At 39.7% G+C, this 23,446-nt stretch overlaps 1 protein-coding gene and 1 non-coding gene across 3 annotated transcripts in view; both read left to right on the top strand.

The window, feature by feature from the left end:
- Window positions 1-6,782, top strand: part of MRTFB (myocardin related transcription factor B) — a 68,254-nt gene extending 61,472 nt beyond the window's left edge. For both annotated transcript variants that reach the window (XM_054180606.1, XM_054180607.1), the window contains 4 exons: window positions 1,034-1,192; window positions 1,463-1,600; window positions 3,022-3,082; window positions 4,980-6,782. In XM_054180606.1, the coding sequence (XP_054036581.1) occupies window positions 1,034-1,192; window positions 1,463-1,600; window positions 3,022-3,082; window positions 4,980-5,518 (897 nt within the window). In that variant the 3' untranslated portion in view covers window positions 5,519-6,782. The remainder of the gene's footprint in view (window positions 1-1,033; window positions 1,193-1,462; window positions 1,601-3,021; window positions 3,083-4,979) is intronic.
- A 7,363-nt stretch (window positions 6,783-14,145) lies between these two features.
- TRNAT-CGU (transfer RNA threonine (anticodon CGU)) lies at window positions 14,146-14,217 on the top strand. The gene has a single exon. It is a non-coding gene; the product is annotated as a tRNA-Thr (tRNA).
- The last annotated feature ends 9,229 nt before the right edge of the window (window positions 14,218-23,446 follow it).

The raw sequence follows: 23,446 nt of genomic DNA on the forward strand, positions 1-23,446 counted from the left end.
AGATTTTTTTTACAAACCAGCTGATTATTCCATCTATTTGCTCCTACACACTTGAGATATCTCTTCACATTCTGCCCTCCACATGGCCCTTTTCCTTCAATTCATTCAGTAATGAGGAGATATATCCACAGCCCTTCACCTTGGTGGCAGACAGGTGGAAAGTACGACAATTTTCACACAGGTGATGCAGGTGGCAAGCAAAAACTGTATTAAACCCTCTCACAGCAGACTTAATTTTGTATCCAGACTGTACTCCACAAAGTTTATCCTAGCATTTTTTTCCAGCCACAATCTTAAGGCTATCACACCTTTGTGATAAAGGTATCTGGGAGTGATACAGAATTTTCAAGAACAGTCTTACACACTCATGCATTCATAGCACCTCTTCTCCCTTTAACTTAGAAATATGAGAAGTAGGATATTACTTGAAATTATTGCAATGAGTGTATGGACCATCAGTTGAAGAAATAAAAATGTTATATACCAGTAACCAAATTTACAGTGGATACCCAAGTTCATCATTTATATACTTTGCCTCTTCCTCTCTACTCATAGATAACTTCAGTTAAAAGAAATGAGAATTCTGTGGCACAGACCAAACCATTTTGTCTGAACCCAGGCAGCCTAGGACAAGCGTAGATGCGTATACTAGTTTGTATCAGGCCAGAAATGTTTATTTTATTGACTGCCCACTAGGTGCTGCTGCATGAAACTGTTCCATAGTCTTCTGAATGTATTTCAGAAAAAATGTACTACACTTTCATCATGCTTCCTGGAAAACTGCTTGAAGATATTTTTAGTTATCGGTGATGAGTGAAAGTACATGACAGTACAGATTTTTCAAAGAGCAACTGTTCTGGATTTACAAGTTATTCCACTGGAGTGAAACATCAGTACAAGTAACATTCCCTTAATAGGGAATTTAAGCAAACAACTACTTTTAAAAAGTCTTAAACTTGATTAATGTCATTAAACCAGTGTTATTATTTTTTTTAAAGCCATAACCTAAGACTGATATATTAATCCTTTACAGGTTTTTCCACCTGCCACATCAAATACAGTATTTTCCTATCAGACTGCAGCAGTTACAACCCCTTCACAGTCTTTTATTAATAAAACATCAAATTCTAACATTCACACTGGTGGTAATCAGGTCTCTTCTGTGCAGAATGGACCTGCTACTCCTAATAAGGTAAGGCTAGCCCAACAATGTTCCATAAAGGTCAGCTGTGTGTTATTATTCTTAAGTAATGTGACTATGTACATACTTTATCAAGGAGGAAGAATGTTCTGTAGATTTTAATAATGCATGTATATAAGTATGAGAAAGAAACTATTCCTTTATCCCTCTGATTACCTATGCTATTGTTACTTGCAAATATGTAGATTGGTACAACAAAGTAGGACTGTCTTTAGAACTTGATACACGTGTTGTTCAATCTCTATTTTGTTATCCATGCAGCCTGGATCTCCATCTGAAGCCCAGCCTTATATCATTCAACAGACCCTCTTCAACAACACAGTATCCAAGACAAAAGATCCTCCTCGTTATGAAGAGGCCATAAAACAGACTCGCAATATTCAGACATCACACCGAGAGGTAGTTAGTTTCCATTGTTTATTAAAAACTGGGTTTTGGGGGTTTTTTTTAGAATTATCAAAGCCAGTTTTTATTCTACTTTTTCATTTGACACCAAGATTTTATAATATACCCTGTTAATATTTTCATAATTGTGTTTAACTACAGGACTCCTGTTTTATGATTCTGTTTATTAAAGTAACAGACATGCAAATAAGTCACATAGTACCCAATTAGTGGTATTTGTAATTGAGGTAATGCTGTTATAGCTGTTGAACAATAATTAGCCTTTGACTGAATTATTTCAAGGAGAGGTCATACCCAAACTTCAGACTAAAAGAGAAAATAATACAAGTATTTTCCAAAATTATTAACTTGAGGAGAATGTGTGAGTCTACTTACACACAGTTAGCAAACATATATATATATATACATGAACATAGGTGCTTGCTTGAAGAGTCTGGATTTAGTAAGCTTGATCCCATACAGTGCTTTATCATTTTACAGTACCATTCATGGTGGAAGGAAGTTGCAAACAAAATTAATGGGCATCCCTAACTTCATGCACCTCCAAAATATCTGAGAAGATTAAACCTTGTAGAAACTTAGTACTGATTACTGATTTTGTGGTGGCAGACACTCATGCAGAAGCATGAGTATCTAATGCCCTTTTGTATGTTCTTGGCCTCTGTGAGACATCCTCCCAGTGATGGTACACAGGTCTTCTTGTGTGACTGTCACTACCGTTAGCAAAATGCTTCTCCACTGACCTTGTTTCAGGAGCTAGATCTCCTGATGACAAATTACTTCTAATCTCTAGAGCATAACCAGTGTTCTAAACCACTGGTCTAGTTCTGAGAGCATTATAAAAGTCTTTACTTTTCCTATGCCATTTTCTAAAGAATGGGTTTGGGGGGGTGTTACCTTTTGCTTAAGGTCAGGAGATGGCTGTTTACAACAGACAGATGATGAAAGCTTTTCCCCCCTTTAAAAAAGAAAAGAACACGAGTCTACAAATTTGAAGGGGGGCAGGGGAAGAAAAAAAAGAAAAAAAACCCACACCAAAACAACAAAATGCCTTTTACCTGATGGCCATTCACAGGTATCCCTGAGAGAAAGCAGTTCATAGTGCACCCCCCAAAATACAAAGTCATGTAGCTAATCCAGATACTACTCCCTACCCTATTTTTATGCCTTTCTCTTCAGGAAACCTTTGTTGTGTTTTTCAGATTTTTCCCCTGTTTCTTTATACTGAAACCAACCACAGGGATTACAAGTGTCTGCCCAAACTATTTCTGTTTTCTAGATTGACAGTTTCAAATGAAGAATTTTAAGTCTTGGTTATAGGTTAGTGCTCATGTACTACTGAGAGAAACTAGGGTCAAGCAGCTCAGAAAAAAATACCACATGAACAAGAATAACCCTTTTTTCATGCATTACAGATGTCCAGTGCACACAGTCAGCAGATGGATGATCTTTTTGATATTCTCATCAAGAGTGGAGGTAAACTAATTGATATATGTGTGATGTAGGTATTTAAAATAGCATAGTAAAACCTCAGTGCTATAATCAAAGGAATGAAATTATTCTTTCAGGGAGAGGAATTAGAAGTTATGGAGCCTGTTACCAAAACACATACATGTAAACATGCTGTGAAACTTGGCTTGTAAAGCCCAGGCCAGACCCTTGCAATAATCCACACAACATTCAAGGGATTAAAGTAACGTCTTAAGTTAGCACAGACATACTTTATCAAAATTGGAAAACTTGAGTAAGTCCATACAATGTATATTGAAATTAACATTAAATAGAATAAAGAGTTAACACATGTGGCTACCAAAATTTCATAAAATATAACCATGTATTGTCAACTCTATAAACCTCAAAGATACATCACTGGAAGAAGTATATGTGAACTACATAAATGCAATGAGTAACAGCTTCTCATGTCAGTTAAAATAAGGGAGCTATCAGAAAGGAACTGAAATAACTGAAGTAATACACAGAGTAGCTTTGCAGTAAAAGAAGGAGGCTTTCAGGCATAATTAGGCTTTGTATAATAAGAAGCCATTAGACTATTGGGAAATGTTCTGGTGCCAAGCAATTCAATTAACTTAATGTTTTGTACTACTGTCATATAAGTATCTTGACAGCAGTGAATGCCAGAAGAGAAGTGACTGATTGTAGGCTCTTAGAAGTTTTTAGCTATATCCTAAAGAAAGTATTTTCACTTTTTCAAAGCAAATTGCAAAGTCAGCTGAAGAAAATGCAGTATACAGTGACAGACTGGAATGTGACTTGTGCAGTGAATAATTCAAGCTAAATTAAAAAATGCTTTCAGTGCTTCGGTTAAAATATCGCATGGGTAGTTCAAAGTTCAAGTTCTGAAACAGAGGATGTAGGAAACATAGGTGTGCTTACTTAAATATTTTCTTTTGAGTCGTATGTTACTAAACCTGTTTGAACTTAAAAGTAACAACTGCTCTGTATTTGCAAAGTTGCAATAAAAAATGCAAATGTTCCATGATCATCTTTATGAAGAACAAAATAAAGCAATCAGGGCTCTTGCACTTATGTGAGTGAGTTCTACAATGAAAAGTGTTTTGTTTATTAATGTACTTGAAGAATGAGAGGGTCTGTTTAGTAATGCTTTGCCTTTATCAAGCAATCATTTTAAGGTTTTAAGTATGTGGTTTTTGCTCATAAAACAGGTGCAAAATACATTGTTAGGTGTATTTTTGCTGGGTGAAACATCATCTGTGCCAAAGGCTTTATTTGCATATTCTGGTCTGTCTTTTTTTCTTTTTTTCCCTCCATTTGTATGTAAGAATTAACTGGAAATTACTTTGCTTTATTTCCTTTTATTGTTACTGCCACTATCTTACATGGAACTTCTTGACAGAAGAGTAGTTCTTGATTCTAGAATCAGAAATAAATGCATCCTAATCACATCAGTTGATCTCTTAGACTCTAATTCACCAAGGTGGACAGAGCACTGAACAGGGATGGAACTGAGAATTGAATCAGGTACTCTTCTATAAATGAGGAAATGTGCTGCTTTCGTAATTATTCTCATTAGTCAGAAGCACTATAAACATGAAGCAGGTAAAGCCAACTCACAGAAATGTGTTCTTTTTTTCACCAATATAAGTATTGTAATTGGCTGAAGTATCGCTGAAAGCAGAACTTTGGAACTTGTTTTAAAATCCTGTGTTGTTCATAGAGTACCTGACATAATCCCATGTGTATAATGTTAGCATTACCAGAGCAACAAAGTTACTCTATTGACTTCATTATGGATGTATCCCAAAGCAGGCCAAGAAGGGGTGGAAGTTGTAAGCCTGAGGATAGATGTTGTTCTCTTTCCTGAATCCAACAGTGGTGTATTTTTTTATTTCAGAGATTTCCCTTCCAATAAAGGAGGAACCATCTCCCATTTCTAAAATGAGACCAGTAACAGCCAACATCACTACAATGCCAGTGAATACAGTGATATCCCGCCCACCACCACAAATCCAGATGGCCCCTCCTCCTGTGTCCTTAGAACCAACAACCAGCTTGTCTATAAGTTTGGAAAACCAACTTGAAGCCCTCTTGGATGGAACTTTACCATCAGGTAATGAAATTCCTCAACTAACAAGCAGTACTGAGGACAGAGAGTCATTTTCTTTAATTGAAGACCTACAGAATGATCTGCTTAATCACTCCAGCATTTTAGATCACTCTCATTCACCCATGGAAACATCTGACCCACAGTTTACCACTAATAATTCCTGTCTGTCTCTTGACCTTCCTGATACAAATTTGGACAATATGGAATGGCTAGACATTACAATGCCCAGCTCCTCATCTGGACTCACTCCACTCAGTTCTACTGCCCCCAGTGTGTTTTCCACTGACTTTTTAGATCCACAAGACCTACAGTTGCACTGGGATTAAGCTATAGCCAATGAGAACACAACTTGCAAGACTGTGTACAACAGAGGTCCATTATTATACCATTCTGATTGCAGTTCAAATAAATTAAGACAGTGATGTATGGAAGAACAAATGCTTGAAGCTAATTCCTTATTGATTTTCAAGTTTACAACAGTGAATTACTTTATGCTCCTATCAGTAATGCAGATCAGGGCCCTCTGAAAGCTGTACATCACAAGTCAAGAAAGCATGATTGTACTCACTGATTAAAAGTACCCTAAGGTAAATGCATCACAAATGTTTAAGAAAGAAGTTCTGTCTCTGACTTTGAAATGCTAAAATGAGCAGCACAACATGGCTAAACTTAGAGAAAAAAAAGTAAGATTTCAACTGTCTGTATTGACATAATGAACAAATGTTTGGGGGAGGGGGAGGTATCACTGCACTTCATTGTTCCTGTGGATAGCCTGAGCCAGGTTCAAAATGAATTGTGAGAGCAAAGGCAAGTAGAAACACTGGCTGGTTCAGTGAAATTTCATATATCTAGTCTCTTAATTTGTTCAAGTTGTTTTTATATTTTGGTTTTGTGGGTTTTAAAACTCTTCCCCCACTCTTTAATCATGAGGGAAGAATATAACTGCATCCAAAGGGATATTAAGTGTAACTGCAAGGAATCCACTGTAGCTATGCCAGGTAATATTGAGAACACTGAATTTTCTATAGCAATGCTCTGGATTTAATAGCTGGGTTTTAATGTGTATATCAGACAGTTATTTGTATACTCTTTTAACTTTGTATAGCTTATTTTTGTGAACAGAGGGGAACAGTGGTCTTCAAACAAGAGATTACTACAATGCAAAATAATAAATATCTAATTTACTTTGTATTTGAGGGTATTTGTTGGGTCATTGAATCAAGTATCTCAGCATATTAGGACAGTTTGAGGAAGTGAAAAAGTTGAAATAATGCTGTTGTGCACTATGATCCTGCAAACATCTCTACAAGAATAGTCCCAATGCCCTCAATAGGAGGTGTTTGTGGGAGCAAACTGAGTTGCAGGAGGCCGTAATACCATCATTTCTTGATAAACACTATTGAACAGCTTTGTCTACCACTACATAACATCAGGGAAGCTAAACAGAAAAGCAGCTCAGTGGGAATCATAAATAGCACTGTAGGATGTACTGTTCTGTGATAAGAAGGCATATGTCATACCTGAAGCAGGTAACAGCAAAAATTAAGCTCTTACCTCACAACACAGCACTTGAAAATATTATCTGTTTTGGTTTTTTTTTTTTAAAGCCCTTAGTTGTTTTTTTGTCAGAGTCTATTATGAATCCAGTTGGAAATACAAAAGAAAATACTTTGAAATTCTGTAGTTGTCTCTCAGGAAATAGCTGTTAAATGTTGATATAGATTATGTAGACTGATAATCAAGCATAAAATTGGAATTATTTCCTATTATAGAATTCCCGTATTAAGATCAAAGGAAACAGTCCCCACTCCTGAACAATGGAAATGTGATATGTTTTCCAGTCTGAAAACTGACCTCCTTGCAGAATTCCTTCCTCACCACCAACCCTCCAAGTTTTGTAAGAACTAAGAATGCCCTGAATCTCTTTCTTACTTCTTAGAATGTATCAAAGAGTATCAAAGTTATAATGAAAATTAAAAGTAACTGGTAACTATTTAGCAACCTGTACCACATTTTTTTTAAAAAGGGAAATATAACAAAATCATGTTAAAAAAAAAAAAGCAACCAACCAACCAAACTTTTGTCAGAATTGTTGTTGTGGAATTAATTCCACAGTAAATGTTGTGGAATTCATTCCAAATTTATGTCCCCAGATACCGTGCAGTGTGGTTTAGTAATGTTACAGAATTTCATTGGCCTCGGATAAAGAACGTGGATTATGGAATTGATTCAGGATTTAAACTCTAATCATATGTTTGCATCATATCAGTTACCAGCACTTTAAATCATTATATACCCTCAGTAATTTTTACAGACCAGGATTTTACTTCAATCTGAAACTAAGTACAGAATAACATCTATATTAACCTGGAGGATTTTCATAACAAAAAAATCATATTGAAATACTTATTTCCGTATTGCTGTGCCTACAATACTTGAGTACAATACTACACGTGGACTGTCTGCCTTAAATTTTGATGGTATAGAACTTTTCAATAACACCAAACAAATACATTTCACTTTTTGCATTCCTTTTCATCATATTATCTTGGGAGCGAATACTCTGAGATACCAAGTGCCCTCAGCTGTTATGAGAATAAGAATTAAGGACTCTAGGTCTGAGAGGAACAATTTTGAATGATATTTAGTGTTGTGCATTACTGTCAAATTATGTGTGACACACCAGACATCACACCACGTGTGGTTAGTTACCCCTTTCTGACCCTGCCTTCTGATGAAATAGGAGGCAAGTAAATGAATTTTGAAAACAAATTACCCTAAAGCAACTGTACTGTCATCTTTGATGTGCATGTATATAGAGCTTAAAACTGGCAAAGTCATCTTGCTACAAAACTATCTTTATTGGCAGTGTAGAATGTTAACCAATCCATAGGAATCTATGTGCAGAAATAAACCCAAACAGTTCAGATGTGTTGTTATCAGTACAGTATAGCTTTCTACTCTAAAAGTCTATTTGTAAAAAATAGAAAATAATATTATTAAAAAAAAAAAAGTAAGGGATCAGTTTAGTTTTCTGAAGTACAAATATTCTAGTGTAGGGAATGTGTGATTACTTTTTTTGTACATTTCAGAATTGTGTATTAAACCCTAGATATAATGGTTTGCTTTAGACTTTGTTCTGAAATGTGATATATTTGCCATAGTTATAAATGCCTGTTATGGCAGAAATAGATTTTGCTTAGACTTTTGTGTGTGCATGTTTTACATGACATTTTTTGTAACACAAATACAATACATCTTAGAAATGTAATCATGACTGTGCAGTTTGTACAGAACTGAATACTTTTCATGAAGATAACAGTTGCAAAGGAAAGCATTGGCGCTAAATTTGCCGTTTATGGCTGAAATATACTAGGAGAACACATCTTATCAAATGTGTTGTTAGTAGAACCTTCAAAGTAATTAAGAATACTATTTGATCAGTGTGAAAACTGAAAGTTTGTGTTTACACTTTTAGACACAGAGCTCAGATACATGTTTTGCAAGGCTTAATGTTATTCAAGGGGAGCCACATCCTGTGTTTAATACAGAAATGGTATTTGTTACACGCTTTCAGTGCCATTCAGCATTGGTTAAGGCAAGTAAGTTTATAGGAAAAATTTGGTTTGATATTACAAATAGTTAAGAAATCATTGTCAGAAATACAGCCTTTTATCCAAGAAAAAGATTAATTTGTCAGTTGTTCTCTATGGAAATTTAGAGTCTAATCCAGCATTGTGGGCTTGCAGAATCAGACCTTTAAAAAGCTGAGGTCACAACTTTTGGAAATAATCACTACTTAATACTGAAATTTCTTTCCAAGGTATTTCTAAATTCACAAGCAGGAGTTATGTTCAAGGAAGCAGGTGATCAAAATAGAAGTGTCAGTATTCTATGTTATTTAATCTCAAACGTTAAGATGCCTGAAAAGTGCAGGCATGATAATTGGAAACCAAGCACAAGCTGCTGAACTGTTTTCAAGGCAGAGAAAATGCAATCACAGACTACATTTAACTGGAAGGGCATTACATAATCAAAACACAGTAAAGCTCACTGATGTAAACAATTATTTGGATGACATCCTCAGTGTATTATAAACTTAACGCAAATTCTATTAAAACTGGAAAGCAATTCTTCCACTTATCTCTGGTATATGTTCTGTTGCAACTCTTTATATTGTGGTTTATTAAATCCCCTTTTGTTGACTTCTAGACCATGCTACAGATGGGTTTTTGAGATTCATGGAATGGAGTTGCGTATAGTATACACATGGCCAATAACAAGCATCCATTAAAACCTGAAGTGATGTTAAATATTCCTTTTATACCGGTCTGCTATGAATGAATATTAAGTGCAAAAAAAGAGATACCTACATCACTCTGTAGGGTCCAGTACTGAATATAAAGACTTTTTAAGTTAAAAATGTATAAATATATTTGTAGAAATCTAGCCAAAAAAGCCATTCTAGCTATGAGAGCAAATTCTCACTAAAAAGCAGGGAATGGTTAATAACTATATCATCACCCTATTTTTATAAATAAATAAATACAGCTCAGATATTCAAAAGACAGCCTAAAATAAATTATAATTATATAAAGTTTTAAACAGGAACCAAAGCATTGCCATTTATATTGCCAAAGGAGGCACCTTGTATTTTGAAGCATAGGAAATCAAATCCCCAGAAGTATTGTCCATACTTTTTTTTTTAAACTAAGGATGTAGATATTTTCAAAACTGTTTTTGATGTTTAATAGTAAAGATCTGGTTTTGTTGTTTGAGAAATTTGTATTAAGTGATAGCACAGGCTTTTTTCCAGATAGGACTTTTCTTCACAGTACTGCTTGCAGTAGACATAACGCTACCCCTAGTAGGTGTTTCTCTTCTGATTTTCGTAGTCGTAATTACGTCTTAGCATCTCATTTTGTGAAAAGAAGAAGACAGACACCTGGCTCTAGGGCCCTCTTCATTTAAGCACTACTTTATTAAATGCAAATTATGGCAATCAGGGCGTCAGTTTATGTATTGCCTTTCTATAAGAAACCATGATGCCTTTGTATTTGCTGTTTGCACCCCTAAAATCAATTCCATATGTGTGAATGCCATATGTTTTGCACATTGTACTGTATATATGTAATGCATACTGTATTTTTATATGTGTACTACATTTATCAAATATTTTGTACATAGTGGCAATATTGTAGCTACTGAGGAAATGTTTGATATTTCAGCATTTTTGCTAAGTGTCTCAAATAAAAAAGGAAAACTGTGTTCATTTGTCCATGTTTGCTACTTAAAACTTATACAAGTCAGAAACATTTAGCATGTGTTTTAAGTACTTTTCTCACACAAAGGAGCAGCAATGAAATCTGCCCCTAGACTAATGCTAAAGAAATCATAGTTTGGATTGGAAGGGACAGTTAAGATCAACTAGTTCTGACCCCTCTGCCATGGGCAGGGAGCGCCACCTCCTACTAGCCCAAGTTGCTCAAGGCTCCATCAACCTGACCTCCATCAATGGTTCCAGGGCTAGAGCCTCCCATGATGGTTTGTCTTCCAAGTAAGAGCCAAAATATCTCAGAAATTTCCTGAATTCTCAAAGATTAAGTTTGGATTTATTTTATTTTAAAGCAGTACTATTAATATATAGTTCTTCAGGAGAATGGGCTATAAACTGTTCAGTGTGCACGAGCTTCTTTTCACGATGGGGCTGCTTCATTTAAATATTTACTATTACACTTCCTGCTGTTGAAGCAGTTCCCATAATAGATCACACACCATTTCCTTATTAAAGCCTGTTCTAGGCTGACGACAGCAGGACTCAGCCCAATAGTGCAATATCCATGCTGCAGTAAGTAGTACCACTAACACTGAACACATTAAAAGTTACTAATATGCCCCTATACATTTCATAAAATATGTTTTATGAATTGTAATCATTTTGAAAATGTGTAGGCTACATATGCCACAAACATGTCATCAGATACCGCACACCGAACACAAATACTGCAGAACTGCATCACTTTTTGCCTGTGTGTTTCTGCATTACAGAATTTATAGTTGGACTATATCAGAGACAAATCACTTGTTTTGGTGCCAGCTGGCAATTTGGGGGTTTATTGATTTACACAGACCAAAAAACATAAACCCCTCCCTCCCAAACAACATTCATATTAGTATTATGATGATGTTAACACAAGAAGGACTGATGAAGCTTGAGATTTTTTCAATAAAAGCATGTTCTACAAATGGCCATCATCACAGTATCACAGTATTACCAAGGTTGGAAGAGACCTCAAAGATCATCAAGTCCAACCTGTCACCCAAGACCTCATGACTAAACCCATGGCACCAAGTGCCACATCCAATCCCCTCTTGAACACATCCAGGGATGGTGACTCCACCACCTCCCTGGGCAGCCCATTCCAATGGCGAATGACTCTTTGTACAGTATTAATCACTATATACTCCTAGCAGCTTCTTATGTGTTATACAAATGTTGCTTATCCATATATTTATAAAGTAACTCTAAGAACTATTTCCCTTTACATAAAAAAAATTACCTGAAGGTCAACCTGGAGAACAAGGACTGCAGGGCCACTCTGCCATAACACTGCATCATTCTGGAATCCCTTCAATTCACCTGTGAACAGAAACATTTATTCATATTGCTAGGACAAAGCAATGGTCAGGCTAAGATAAAGTAGTTGATAACTGAGGAGCATTCCACTTACCCCACAGCAAGTCTTTATAGACTCAGTTATACAATTTCACAAATTCTGCATAAATATAATTGCTCCTCTGCATCCCTTGAAAAGAGTCAGGGAGATTTGTAGAAAGTCTTGGTTTACAAACCACTGAACTAGACATCAAAGCACTCTCCTAAAGCAACACCTCAGTCTCCTAAGAGAGGCTTAGGGAAGGATGAAAAAAGCCCTGGTGATTATATCCTCCTTCCAACAACATCTCTGACATTTTCCTTTGGGTAATTCATTTTGTGTTGTAAAGAAGCTTCCATCAGAAAAGAACACAATGTGAGCATTCACATGAGCTGAGACAAGGGTAATGACCAGCATAAGAAACACTTCAGAACAAAAGTATCCAGATATCAAAAGGTATGAAAGGCAATTACACTTTCTAACTAAAAACATAAATTTGAATTTTAAAACATCTATTGTGCTGATAAATGAGCTCACCAGCACTTGGTTTAGAAATAAACATTTTTTTTCCAGATACACTGATGGTAGGCAGTGTTTTTTAAACCAAATAAAGTATTTCCTCTTAATATACTCAGAAGATCTTTATGATTTCAAATTGAACTTTCAGTCTCTCCATACAGTTAAGGGAGATCATTAGAAGTTGATGGCCCTTAGATGTGGTGCTAAGGAACATGGGTTAGCACCAAACTTGGTAGGTAGATAACAATTGGACTCAATGATCATAAAGGTCTTTTTCAACCAAAATGATTCTATGATCCTAAATACTGTTTTGGATGCCAGGCAACTACATTAATTAAAACTGTAGTGCATTTGAAGGGATACCACTCATCTGAATTCCACGACTCAAGTAATCCCCTCTACTTTCTCACACCACAAAATTGCTTCTCAGCTCACAAAGATGCAAAAGCTTGAGTGAATAGAATAGAACAGAACAGAACAGAATAGAATAGAATAGACCAAGTTGGAAATACACACACAGACATGAGCTGCAGAGGATCTGTGATGCCAAGTAACAAGTGGCAAGAATGAAACTGGGGGGGGAAGAAAGGCAGGGGGAAGGGGGAGAAGCATATTTTGTAATAAGCGAAGGTAGTAATCCAGAAATTGACAGACATCAGTGAAAGATGATTTACTAAACTCTAACTGCTTCCAGCTGACAGCTTTGTAACACTGAGAGTAACTCTTGTCAGCTAAGATAGCTGGCCCTGTGAGGTCACTTCTTATCATACAAGTTACAGGTACGAGAGTTGAGTGAGGCAGTTTCCATTCTTACACATCATCACACTTTAGAACTGCTGCAGGGATGACAGTGATTAAGGCAGTCAAGCCATGAGGTACGAGTTTTCCTGATGATGGTTCAAAGAATATACAAGAAAAAACACAATTTAACAATTCCATTATAGCACCACCAGGTCAGTAACTCTGATTTCAACCTTTACAAAGGTACCTCTGTAGCATGCTGCTTCTGCACAGTACCAAACCAAACGAAAAACCCCAACAGACTGGTCAGTAGCCTCCACAGGTCAATACACAAAATTCCTTTCATCCAAGAAGATGGAAAATAACTCGAGAGTGTGGCAAAAGTTTCATAACTAACTTGATGAAAAGGAAATAAAGATGCAGAACTTCGTTGTCAAGTCACGCTTGTGAATATCTAGGAGAAGGAATGTAGAGGAATATGTAATCTAATGTGTTTCACACTCCCAAGCTTATACAGGAACAAGCACCGCCCATTTAGTGCGTTTAATTACACATTTACCGTTTTGTATTTCTGCTTCTTGCTCTAAATGCACGAGTGCCATCTCTTGGTAAGGAGAAGCCCAGCTGGGCGCCCACACAACTCCAGGCCGCACCTCCTGCTGCTTCAGAGGCGGGACCGCCCGGGCCCCGCCGCGGGGAGGAGGCGGGAAGAGGGCGCTGGTTTCGGGAACCCTTTCACAGACGGCAGGGCAGCTCCTGGCTGCTCCCACGGAGGGAGTCTTCGCTCAGCGCCATCCCCCAACGCCGCCTCTGTCCCGGAGACCTGCCCAGGGAAACCCACAGCCGCTTCCGCTGCTCCTGAGGAAGCAGCGGCCGCGCGTACCCAGACGCCCTGAGCGGCCAAGAGCCGTCAGGTGCCGACGCGGGCGCGCGCGGCGGGCCGCGAGGGCAGAAATAGGCAGGAGCATATAGTGGGACCGCCACTGTGCGGGAGTGGCGCCAGCGATAGAAGGGCGTCGGGAGAACCCTTTAACGCAGGCGCGGTGGCCAAGTGGTAAGGCGTCGGTCTCGTAAACCGAAGATCACGGGTTCGAACCCCGTCCGTGCCTTGTTGGGTCCGTGCCGGCGATGGCTTCCCCTATCATTTTTAGGGGAAAGCGGCTCGGCGACAGCCCCGTACTTCCGCTGTACCCTACCAACGACGGTGGCCACGGCCCCGAGAGATCGGCCGGCTGCCTGGGGGAAGCCAGGCGGCAAAGCCCGCCTCCACCAGTCGAGCGCGCAAGTATGCAGGCGCGGGGCGTCGCACCTGCGCAACGCGCTCCTCCTGCTCCCCGCCCCTGCCTGTCGCCCGCCTCAACAAAGCGACCTGCGAGCAGGATTGTGCATTTCACGTCAGCCAGACCTGCACTCCTGTACTTCCCTGCACCGGCGTCCGAAGCCTCTCTCCACGTTTGCAATGATAGACACATTTTTCCTCAGCCCACCTTTCATGGGGTTTGATCCGTACTCGAGACCCCTCGAATTCAGCCTGAAGAAGCAAAAGTAGACGGTAGTCGGAAATGGCAATGAAAAAATGTCTGCTCGTGAAACCGTGGCGAACGCGTTCCCTACATGACAGCCTCGAAGCCCACTGTGAAAGGGATTCGTTTCTGTGAGGAGTTAAGTGGAGCCTCTTCAAACTCATTTGGAGAGACGTTCTCCACAGGCAGTGGCTACCGCGACCACCCTGTAGAATTCCTGGCTATATTCCTTGTTCCACCCCCCACTAAATCATTTATTTATTAATTGGGTCCTGTCTTGGGGTCAGTAAAACATGAGGTTTCTTCGTCTGTATCACTAACCTCTGAGAAGGCTTATTTGCAGTTCTGTTAGTGTTCCCTTTACATTTTTTTAAAGTAGAACAACTGCCTGTGTGGCTGAAAATGAGGCAGGAGCTGTTGGGTTAAGCCCAGATGGCAGTGTTCACCCGTGCCGTGCACAAGCAAACCCGGGTACTGCAGATACTGCTGGCCCAGCGGGGTCACCAGCAGCCAGGCAGTCCACCTGAGGGGGCTGACGGGACCAGCCACCAGACTTGCACACACAGTTAAAGGCTGACAGCACTTGAAGCCATCCTAACGATGTCACTAACAGCACCACAAACTGGAGTAAATATTTATTAAATCACGTTTGATATTTACTTACCATTTGAAAGTTCATTGTCCTTTGATTATTCCACAGTTTTGTTTTCTTCCTGGAAAATCTTCCTCTCAGTATGCACCATGGTTATCTAGACTCAAAAACTGTACAATTTTAAGAACAAAAATAACTGTCCTTGAATATTTGCACTAGATTTTGTAAAGTCTTTTGCAATAGAATACATAAATTCTGTTGGTAGGTCAAAATCATTCACATTGTGTTTGGAGTCAAAGAAGGGCTGGAACTGTTCTATATAAGGTGCTTTTCTTAGCACAGATTTGGTGCTATAAAGATCTGACTGTATTAAATGTCTATGATTGAAATATAGATTGTTTGGGTTGGCTTGGCTTTTTTCCACTTAGTTTACTGTCAGTAAACAGTCACAAGTGTTTAGAACTGCTCTTTAGTAAATCTGGAATAACTTTGATGAAGTGTCAGGAGGGAGGAAATGACAGTGCTTACCATCCAACTAATTTTGAACTTGAAATTTCCAATATTAAATGTGTGACAACACTGCCCAGTGTCCCTGGAGAGAAGAAAAATGTGAATTACTGATTTTTGAATGGTGATGCAGAGTACATACAAAACTACAACCCAAAACATTCCAAATTGGTTTCTTAGATATCTTTCCTCCTGGATATGAAGGACTGTGAGAAACACCCATGTCCCTAAAGCTGCATTTGTAAGAGGATTTTCAAAACTAAACATAAAAATCAAACTCAAGGATAAAACATGTATCTGGTAAATACAGCTCTCTGTTACTGTAATCTCAGAGATAAACCTGGAGAAGAGCCCCCCTGCCCACGATGAGTAATGCTTTCATAAATCCTTTGGGTTTTTCTATAATGTGAGACTAAGCCAGGTACACAAAAGAGCTACAGCTGCATCTCACCCATGTAACAACATTTTGAGGCCATGTTATGATACATACTGATATATTAGATAATACAGACCCTGTTTTTCCAGTTTGCAGAGAAAACTTACATTGTACTAAATAACACTGCTAAATGATTAGCATGATAATAATTTTGCTTAGTAATGTTTTAAGACACAGCTTATGGTTATTTACCTGAAATCAATTTTGTAATTAGAAAACCATCTATGAAATCACAGCATAAGAGAAACTAGTGCAGACCAGAAATTGGTAACTCCAGCACAGGTTTACTACCATGACACAGACTCATTTACATGCTGTTAACATTTTTGCAAGTACTACTGTATTTGCCTTCATCTTTCTCCTTTGTAGACAACACAATCCCCAAAGTTTAGAATCTCTCCTTCCAGGTCAGTTTTCCTAACTGTCCTTGCTACAATCCACCAGATCCTTCCCAGCTGCTACACTGAAATGAGGACCCAAAGTGGACATACTACTGCTTCCCATCACTGAGCAGAGCGGGGCATTTCTACACATCACAACTCAGCAGGACTCTAAGAGCAGTACAGCAGGAACTGGCATTATATGTACCCAGCAAAGCCTGAGCTGCCACAATTGGAATGCTCTCAGAAGCTGCATAGCTGCCATCGCATCACACGACATGAGCCGCTGCTTGTGAGCACAAGCTATCCAGACTGGCACACAGAGCCCTGTCCTCAGACCAGATCATGTGATATGAAATTCAGGCTGGAAACTTCCTCTCTCACCCCATACTTGGCAGCGCTGCAGCCCCCTGCAAGTTGTACCCAGAGGGGTGACGTTGGAGCTGGAGGGAGGCTACAGCACCCACGGCAGCCAGAATGCCAGGCATGGCAAGTGCTTCACACAGCAACTGGTGTCCAATGGGACTCAATCCCTGGGCAGAAGCTGTAGCAAGGAGTCATGTGAGATGAATCCTCTCCTTAATCCAGCTTCTAGTATTCATCATTGCATAATTTTGTAGACATTGTTTAGAAATCCCTCACACACTGCAGACTTACTGGTGAAAGCAGAAGACAAAGCAAATTTAATTTAGTTTTATCATTTCTTGTACTTTTAACAGAGCTTCTTGCTGCCTTTTTGTGTTAATTGAATTTTACATGTGACAACCAGTATGACCAATAGAGGACAGCACATCCATTTCTTTTAATGATCAAAAGATCCTGAACTTGAGGCTGCTATTCACTTTTTCACTCCGGAAATGTGAGTGACAGGCAGAGTACAGCAGTGTGCCATAAATAAGCCAGCAAGCTTAAAAAGACCTTTTTCCAATTAACTGGAGGCGGTTAGAATTACAAGAGATTAATTAAAATAAATCTACTTCTAACCAGGCATTATTGCTAACAAAACACTGGGTGCACCTCTCTGAAAACTAGGTCTGTATGCTAAAGCAATTGCTTAGTGAACACTGTGATAACAGCTAAAACGTACTTAAGAGTCAAAGCACACTTGGGATGTCAGGTGGACTCTGCTAATTCCCCTTCACAACTGCAGACAGACAAGGTGTCTGTAACTAAGCTTTGATTAAATGTGAGTGTTTATAACACACTGAAGTAAAGCCAGACTACACTGGGTTTATTGCATTTGATTTGGGAGCAGAGAAGACTCTGCAAATCATAATGAAATTCAAAGAACAAACCCAAAGATTTCATGTGACTGAGGGGAATTTCATTACAGAGATTCAATTAACCTGGAAGAATTGCACACATTGAGATCTATTCTTTCCCCAGAAGCTGGGCTACTGTGTTTTTATAGCAACCTTTGCTATTCCTGAGTAAATAATGCTTTATTACAAATGCATTGACATCTTTATATTATTATTAGAGTATAATAACATCTTCATCTGCTACTGCTTTGCAAACATTCATTTCTGCTTCCTCTGAAATGTATCAGTGCTTTTCTACAAGGATATGACTAAGGAAAGATTGGGTATTGGACACAAACACAAAGTAAATACACACATCTAGGATACTCATGAGGAATAATAGTGTGCTGGTCTGCTGCAAGTCCTGCTTTACATTTTTCAGTCAGGGCCTGATCCTGTGAATTGCTAGGCAGAATTAATTAACAGCCTAAGACCATTAAGTTAGTGGGGACTGACAGTGCTCAGCAGCTCTCAGTATTAGGGCCTTTAACTAAAAGCCAACCTGCAAATTTCCATTGATGTGAGTAAGGATATTGTGCACATCTACAGTAATAACATGAATTATTCACATCATCGTAGCATGAAAGATGCAACCCACAAAGCCTGGTTAAAACAACATATGGACCTTAACTGGTGCTCCCCTGATACATGACAGGGTCATCAGTTGGCCCATTTTCAGTTGTATGCACATAACCTTTATTTGCTGTGTGCACAGGTCTGATCGGAGGACATGGGGGAAAGTAAATACCAGAGACAGACATCTACAAACATGAGTAGAAAATGAGGAAAGGAGGTTACCGATTAGCTTTCTTCCATAGGAAACTCCTAGATCATATTGGAGAAATGTGAGTTAAGTGTTTTACCATTCTTCCTTTTTTAACCATTATCTGATCAGAGAAGCATGAAAAGCACTTTATTGGTCACTTGGGGTTTTTTGTTGTTGTTTTGGTTTTGGTAGTGTTTTGTTGTTTTGGTTTGGTTGGTTTTTTTTTTTCCCTGTGCTAGGAGCCCTCTGCAGGAAGTGAAGCTGAATTTCACAAATCTTCCCTTTCTGACGTCTCCCGAATTTCTAGGAATGCCCCTTCCCTGTTACTATATTTGGAGGTAGTTTCTAGGAAAAAAAAATAATTTTCGGACGGTGGTGGCCTCCCCACACCTACTGCCGGCGGGCTCCGAGCCGCGGGGCTCCTGGCACAGCCCCCGCAGAGTTGAGGAGCCCAGAGCTCGGGCTCAGCAACTCCCGGCACAGACCGCACGTCTTTGTAGCTCTGTTGGAGGAACGAGCATGGAGAGGGAGTGGGAAGGGGAGAGGTGTCTTTGTGGCAACAATGAGTGAATCTCATCTTTTTCTTCCTTTTTTTCCCCCCTCTCTCTCCCGGTGGCTGCTCTTTTTGCTGGTTTCCCCCGGTACTTTTTTTTTTTTTTTTTTCCCCTCCTTTTTTAAATGAGGAGGAATTTTAGGGGGGAAAAAGCAGAAACAACCTTCAGGATTTCCCCCCCCCCCGCTCCCCCCTCTCCCCCTCCCCTTGATGTGGCCTCTTGTTTAGCTTGTGGCGTGACCGTGATGAAGAAATGTTTCTGGGCGCCTGGCAGGGTGATCTTTTTATGTAATGAGTCAGGATTTTGCCAACGGAAGGAGCCGGCTCGGAGCGAAGGGCTGTCTGCATGCAGGAACGGGAACCTGCCGGCCGAGCGGCACCCTCACCTCGGGATCCCCGTTTGCCTCGGGCGTTTATTTATTCTCGGCCGGCGGGGGCACGCCCGGCGGGACTGACAAGCGGTAAGTTGCGCGCTTCTTCCGCGCCCCCCCGCCATGGCGCTTCCCGGCCGCCCGCCGGTAGAAGCGTGGCCCCGCGCACGTCCCCGCTGCCTGCCTTCCCCGGGGGCCCGCAGGTGGGGCCGCCGCCCCTCGCTTCCGCGGGCAGCCGGGGCCGCGCCCTGCCGCGGGGATGGGGAGGCTCCGCGCCGGGCGGACACCTGAGCAGGCAGGCGCCGGCCGAGCCCGTGCGGCCGTGGAGAGGCTCCTCGTGCCACCGGCGGGGCGGGGGCTCGGGTGGCCGCGCATCCCCGTGGCCGGCTCCCGCGCGCGGCACGTGCCGGCGGCCTCGCGCCCACCTGCCGCAGGCCGCGGAGGGGGCGGCTGCGGGCGGTGAGCGGGGAGGCCGGGCCCGCCTGACCCCGCCGCCCCGCGGGCATCCGGGCTGGTCTGCCGCCGTGCCGCGCGCCCTCGGGAGCTACAGGTGTCCGAGCACCGGTCCCGTCCCAGCGCCTCAAGGGGGCTTCCGGGGTCTGCAGATAAGCGCGCGAAACGGTGCCGGTACGGACCATTTAATAGGCTCGCGTGAGCTGATAGTACGGAGAATCTTCTCAGTCATCTCGGACGTACGTGTCAGACAGCTCCGCTTTCCACAGGCCGTGTCTTGTCTTAACATTTCTGCCTGCTTAGAATTTCCATCAGCTCTCCGCGCTCTCCTGTCAAGATCTGCTTGCCCGTCACACGGTAGTTCAGCCGGGACAGGCGTCCTGGGCTCTGGGTGCTTTATCGACAGCAGAATAAATACAATAGTGGCTTTTCAAGTACAGCAATTATCTCGTTTTATAGTAACTGATAGAATTTACCTACTTCAGTCATCCAAGTGTAAACTGTGATGCTTTTAAAATTGGACTTTATTTAGAAATTGTTAGAATTCTAAACTGAGAATTTAGGAAATATGCTCATTTTGTCTGCAGAGCTCTACATTTCTTCTCATCTTTGAAAGAAGTTCTTCAGAAACATAATGCTGAGGGTAGTAAGATTTAGACATGTGGCTGAATACTAAACCCCAGTGCTCTTAGTCAAAAGAGACCCATTTCAAGTGAGGAGGAATTATTTTCTAGTCTATTGTACAAATAACAACTTTAGAATAATCACAGATGTTTCTCTATAATGTATCCATTTATCCTGAAATGTAGTGGAACACATAAGTAAGTTTTACTATTATTCTCTGGGAGGGTTCTGTGACATAAGACACTTAAGGTGCAGCTTACTTAATAAGTAGATAAATAACTTCATAAAACCAGTATCTATTAGCAATTCCTGCTGTCCTTAAAGTGAAGGAGTGTGTATTGTGACTTGCCTACAATATCCTCTTCCATTAGGCTGAAAATTACCCACTTGATAAGCAATGATTCTCTTGGTTGATTTGGCATATCTTACAAAGATACTTTACTTACAAATTGAATCTCAGAAGGTTGTGGTTCCAGAGTCGGGGTTTTGGGGGCGAGATGAGCTTGTGTTTTATCCAACTGGCCCACAAAGTCCCGCTTTTGGTGGTCACTTTGTTCTGCAAAAGAAATCAGTACATTATGGCTCTTACAATGGACTGTAAACTTAGTAGTAAACTAGTGTTGCACTTAGTAAAAGGCTACTATGTATTTAAATAAATAGTATTTTAACTTTAATGTTTTCTTTGCCAATAAACAGGGGATAGGAAATGCTGTCATCCTGAAAGTTCAACATAAAAAAAAAGGTTTTCTAACTGTTGGTGCTGTTTTTGTCTTAAAAAAACAGGAAAAGCAGAATAATTTTTTTTGTTTCAGAGTTGTTATTCACTATAGGTGAATTGGGAGAAAAGGAAGTCATTCCCTAGAAAACAGGCAGCTTAAACCTTGAAAACATCAGACAACCAATGGTAACATTTGTACTGTCAATCCCCTCCTCATTTTTTTGTTCATGATGTGTGCAGTTTTAATGTATCCCTTCAACTAGCTGGATATTATGTGTGTTTGTGTGCCTGTGCGTGCATGGTGTGTATCTATGAATCAATTTAAAGATTATTCATTTTTTTGTAGTAATAGAATATATTTTTATGAGTAAACTGGCAGAGCTGTTCATGTTAGTATTTACATTTTGGTATCAATACCCTAAAGAATCTAAGCATAATTTTTACTTTAGAATTACATATTTTTAAGTGTTGAAAATTTGTTAGCTGAACTTTCTTGTGGTTCTGAATATACTGTGTATAGATTTAAGGCCAAATGAAAGGCATTACACTCACACAGTCTAATTTATATAATGGCTCCTGTGTACAACATATTCACACAAAATACATCCAGAAGCTTCCTCTCTGTTGGTGTAAATGCATCTGTCATAGTTCTGACATTTTATGCCAGCTAATCACCTGCTTAAGTTTCATATAAACATCTAGACATTCACAATGTGGTCACATCATCGTTGCAGTCAGATTAATTTTATGTGCTGACCTACTCAGACTGAATCAGTTCAAACAGACCTGGAAATTCATGTGAAGTTACACAGTGATACACTTTTAAAGGGATGTTGTTGGGATGTGGTATATCACATGACTATATGCAAGACCTGTACCTTCATGCAAATGGATATCATGCTGAACTATCGATTTTTTTTCCCTGTGGAATAATGATAATTTATAGCAATATAATTGCTGAAGTAGGACATATTTGAACCTCGGCACCACAAATTCCTCACTTGTTTGAGACTGAAATCTGATGTGGAAGAGCTTAGGTCACAACTGTGCTGCTATTACGCCTTTTAGCCTACAATTTTGCATGAAATAATGCTCTTCAAAAGCAGCATTTATGAGAAGGTTAATTTTTCATGGACTAGATGTAGATTTTATTTTTTTTTTTCCATTTTGAATTCTAGAACTTAGTTTGTGAATACATTCTACACCTGTCCAGAATTACAAGGTGTCAGATTTGGATTGGCTTAACTCTGCTCTCTTCACTAATATTCTGACTACAGTAAAGCAGAGAATCAGAGATCATGAAGTGGATCAGTGTGCAGATCCCGCTGTAAGGGAAAAGAGAAACAAACTTACATATCCCAATAGCAGCAAAAATCAACTTTGTTGAAATAAAGGAGTTTCTTTTCAACAACTATTACTTTAAAGCTGTTAAAAGTATGTAATTTTGTATGGCTACTTCCAGTAAGATGTGCTGTATATAGTGCACTTTGACCAGCTATCTGTATTTTTTTTTTTTCAAATGGGTTCTATTTGATTCTCTATTGAAGACACATAAAATTCACATGTGTTCCTTCTACTGCCTATGAGCTAGCTGTAGAATTAACAAGCTATTTAAATGATGGAGCAGTGTTAAAGAACACATTTACACTTCTCTAGGCCTTCCTCATACCGCATTTTTATTCACATTTTTTCCCATTAGTAAGCTTATAAAAAGAGCTTCTCTTTGTCTCTAGTGTGCAGTAAACCAGAAAATTTTCTGCTGCTATGAATATCATGCATATATATCAAACTTTAAATGTATGTTCATTTTGTATGTGTTACCCATATTAATGATGATCAGACAAAACACTGAGAGATTCACTAAACATCTGTGTTATAATAATTCGATCTCTTTCCCTCAGACTGCTTTTCCCACAAGGTTTGTGTGCAGCATGGGGTGGTGGCTCCAGAGCTGAGACTCCTGAAGTGCACTGCATATCCAGAGCATTAACAATTAAATACCTGGGATCAGTCTGTCTTGCTATTTGAAATGAAAAGAAAGAAATTTACAGAAGATAAAACGTAGATGGTATGTTTGGAATCAAAATTAATTTTCCTTGAGACAAAAACTCTCA

Source organism: Dryobates pubescens, chromosome 4, assembly GCF_014839835.1.
Source record: "Dryobates pubescens isolate bDryPub1 chromosome 4, bDryPub1.pri, whole genome shotgun sequence".
Taxonomy (NCBI): Eukaryota; Metazoa; Chordata; class Aves; order Piciformes; family Picidae; genus Dryobates; species Dryobates pubescens.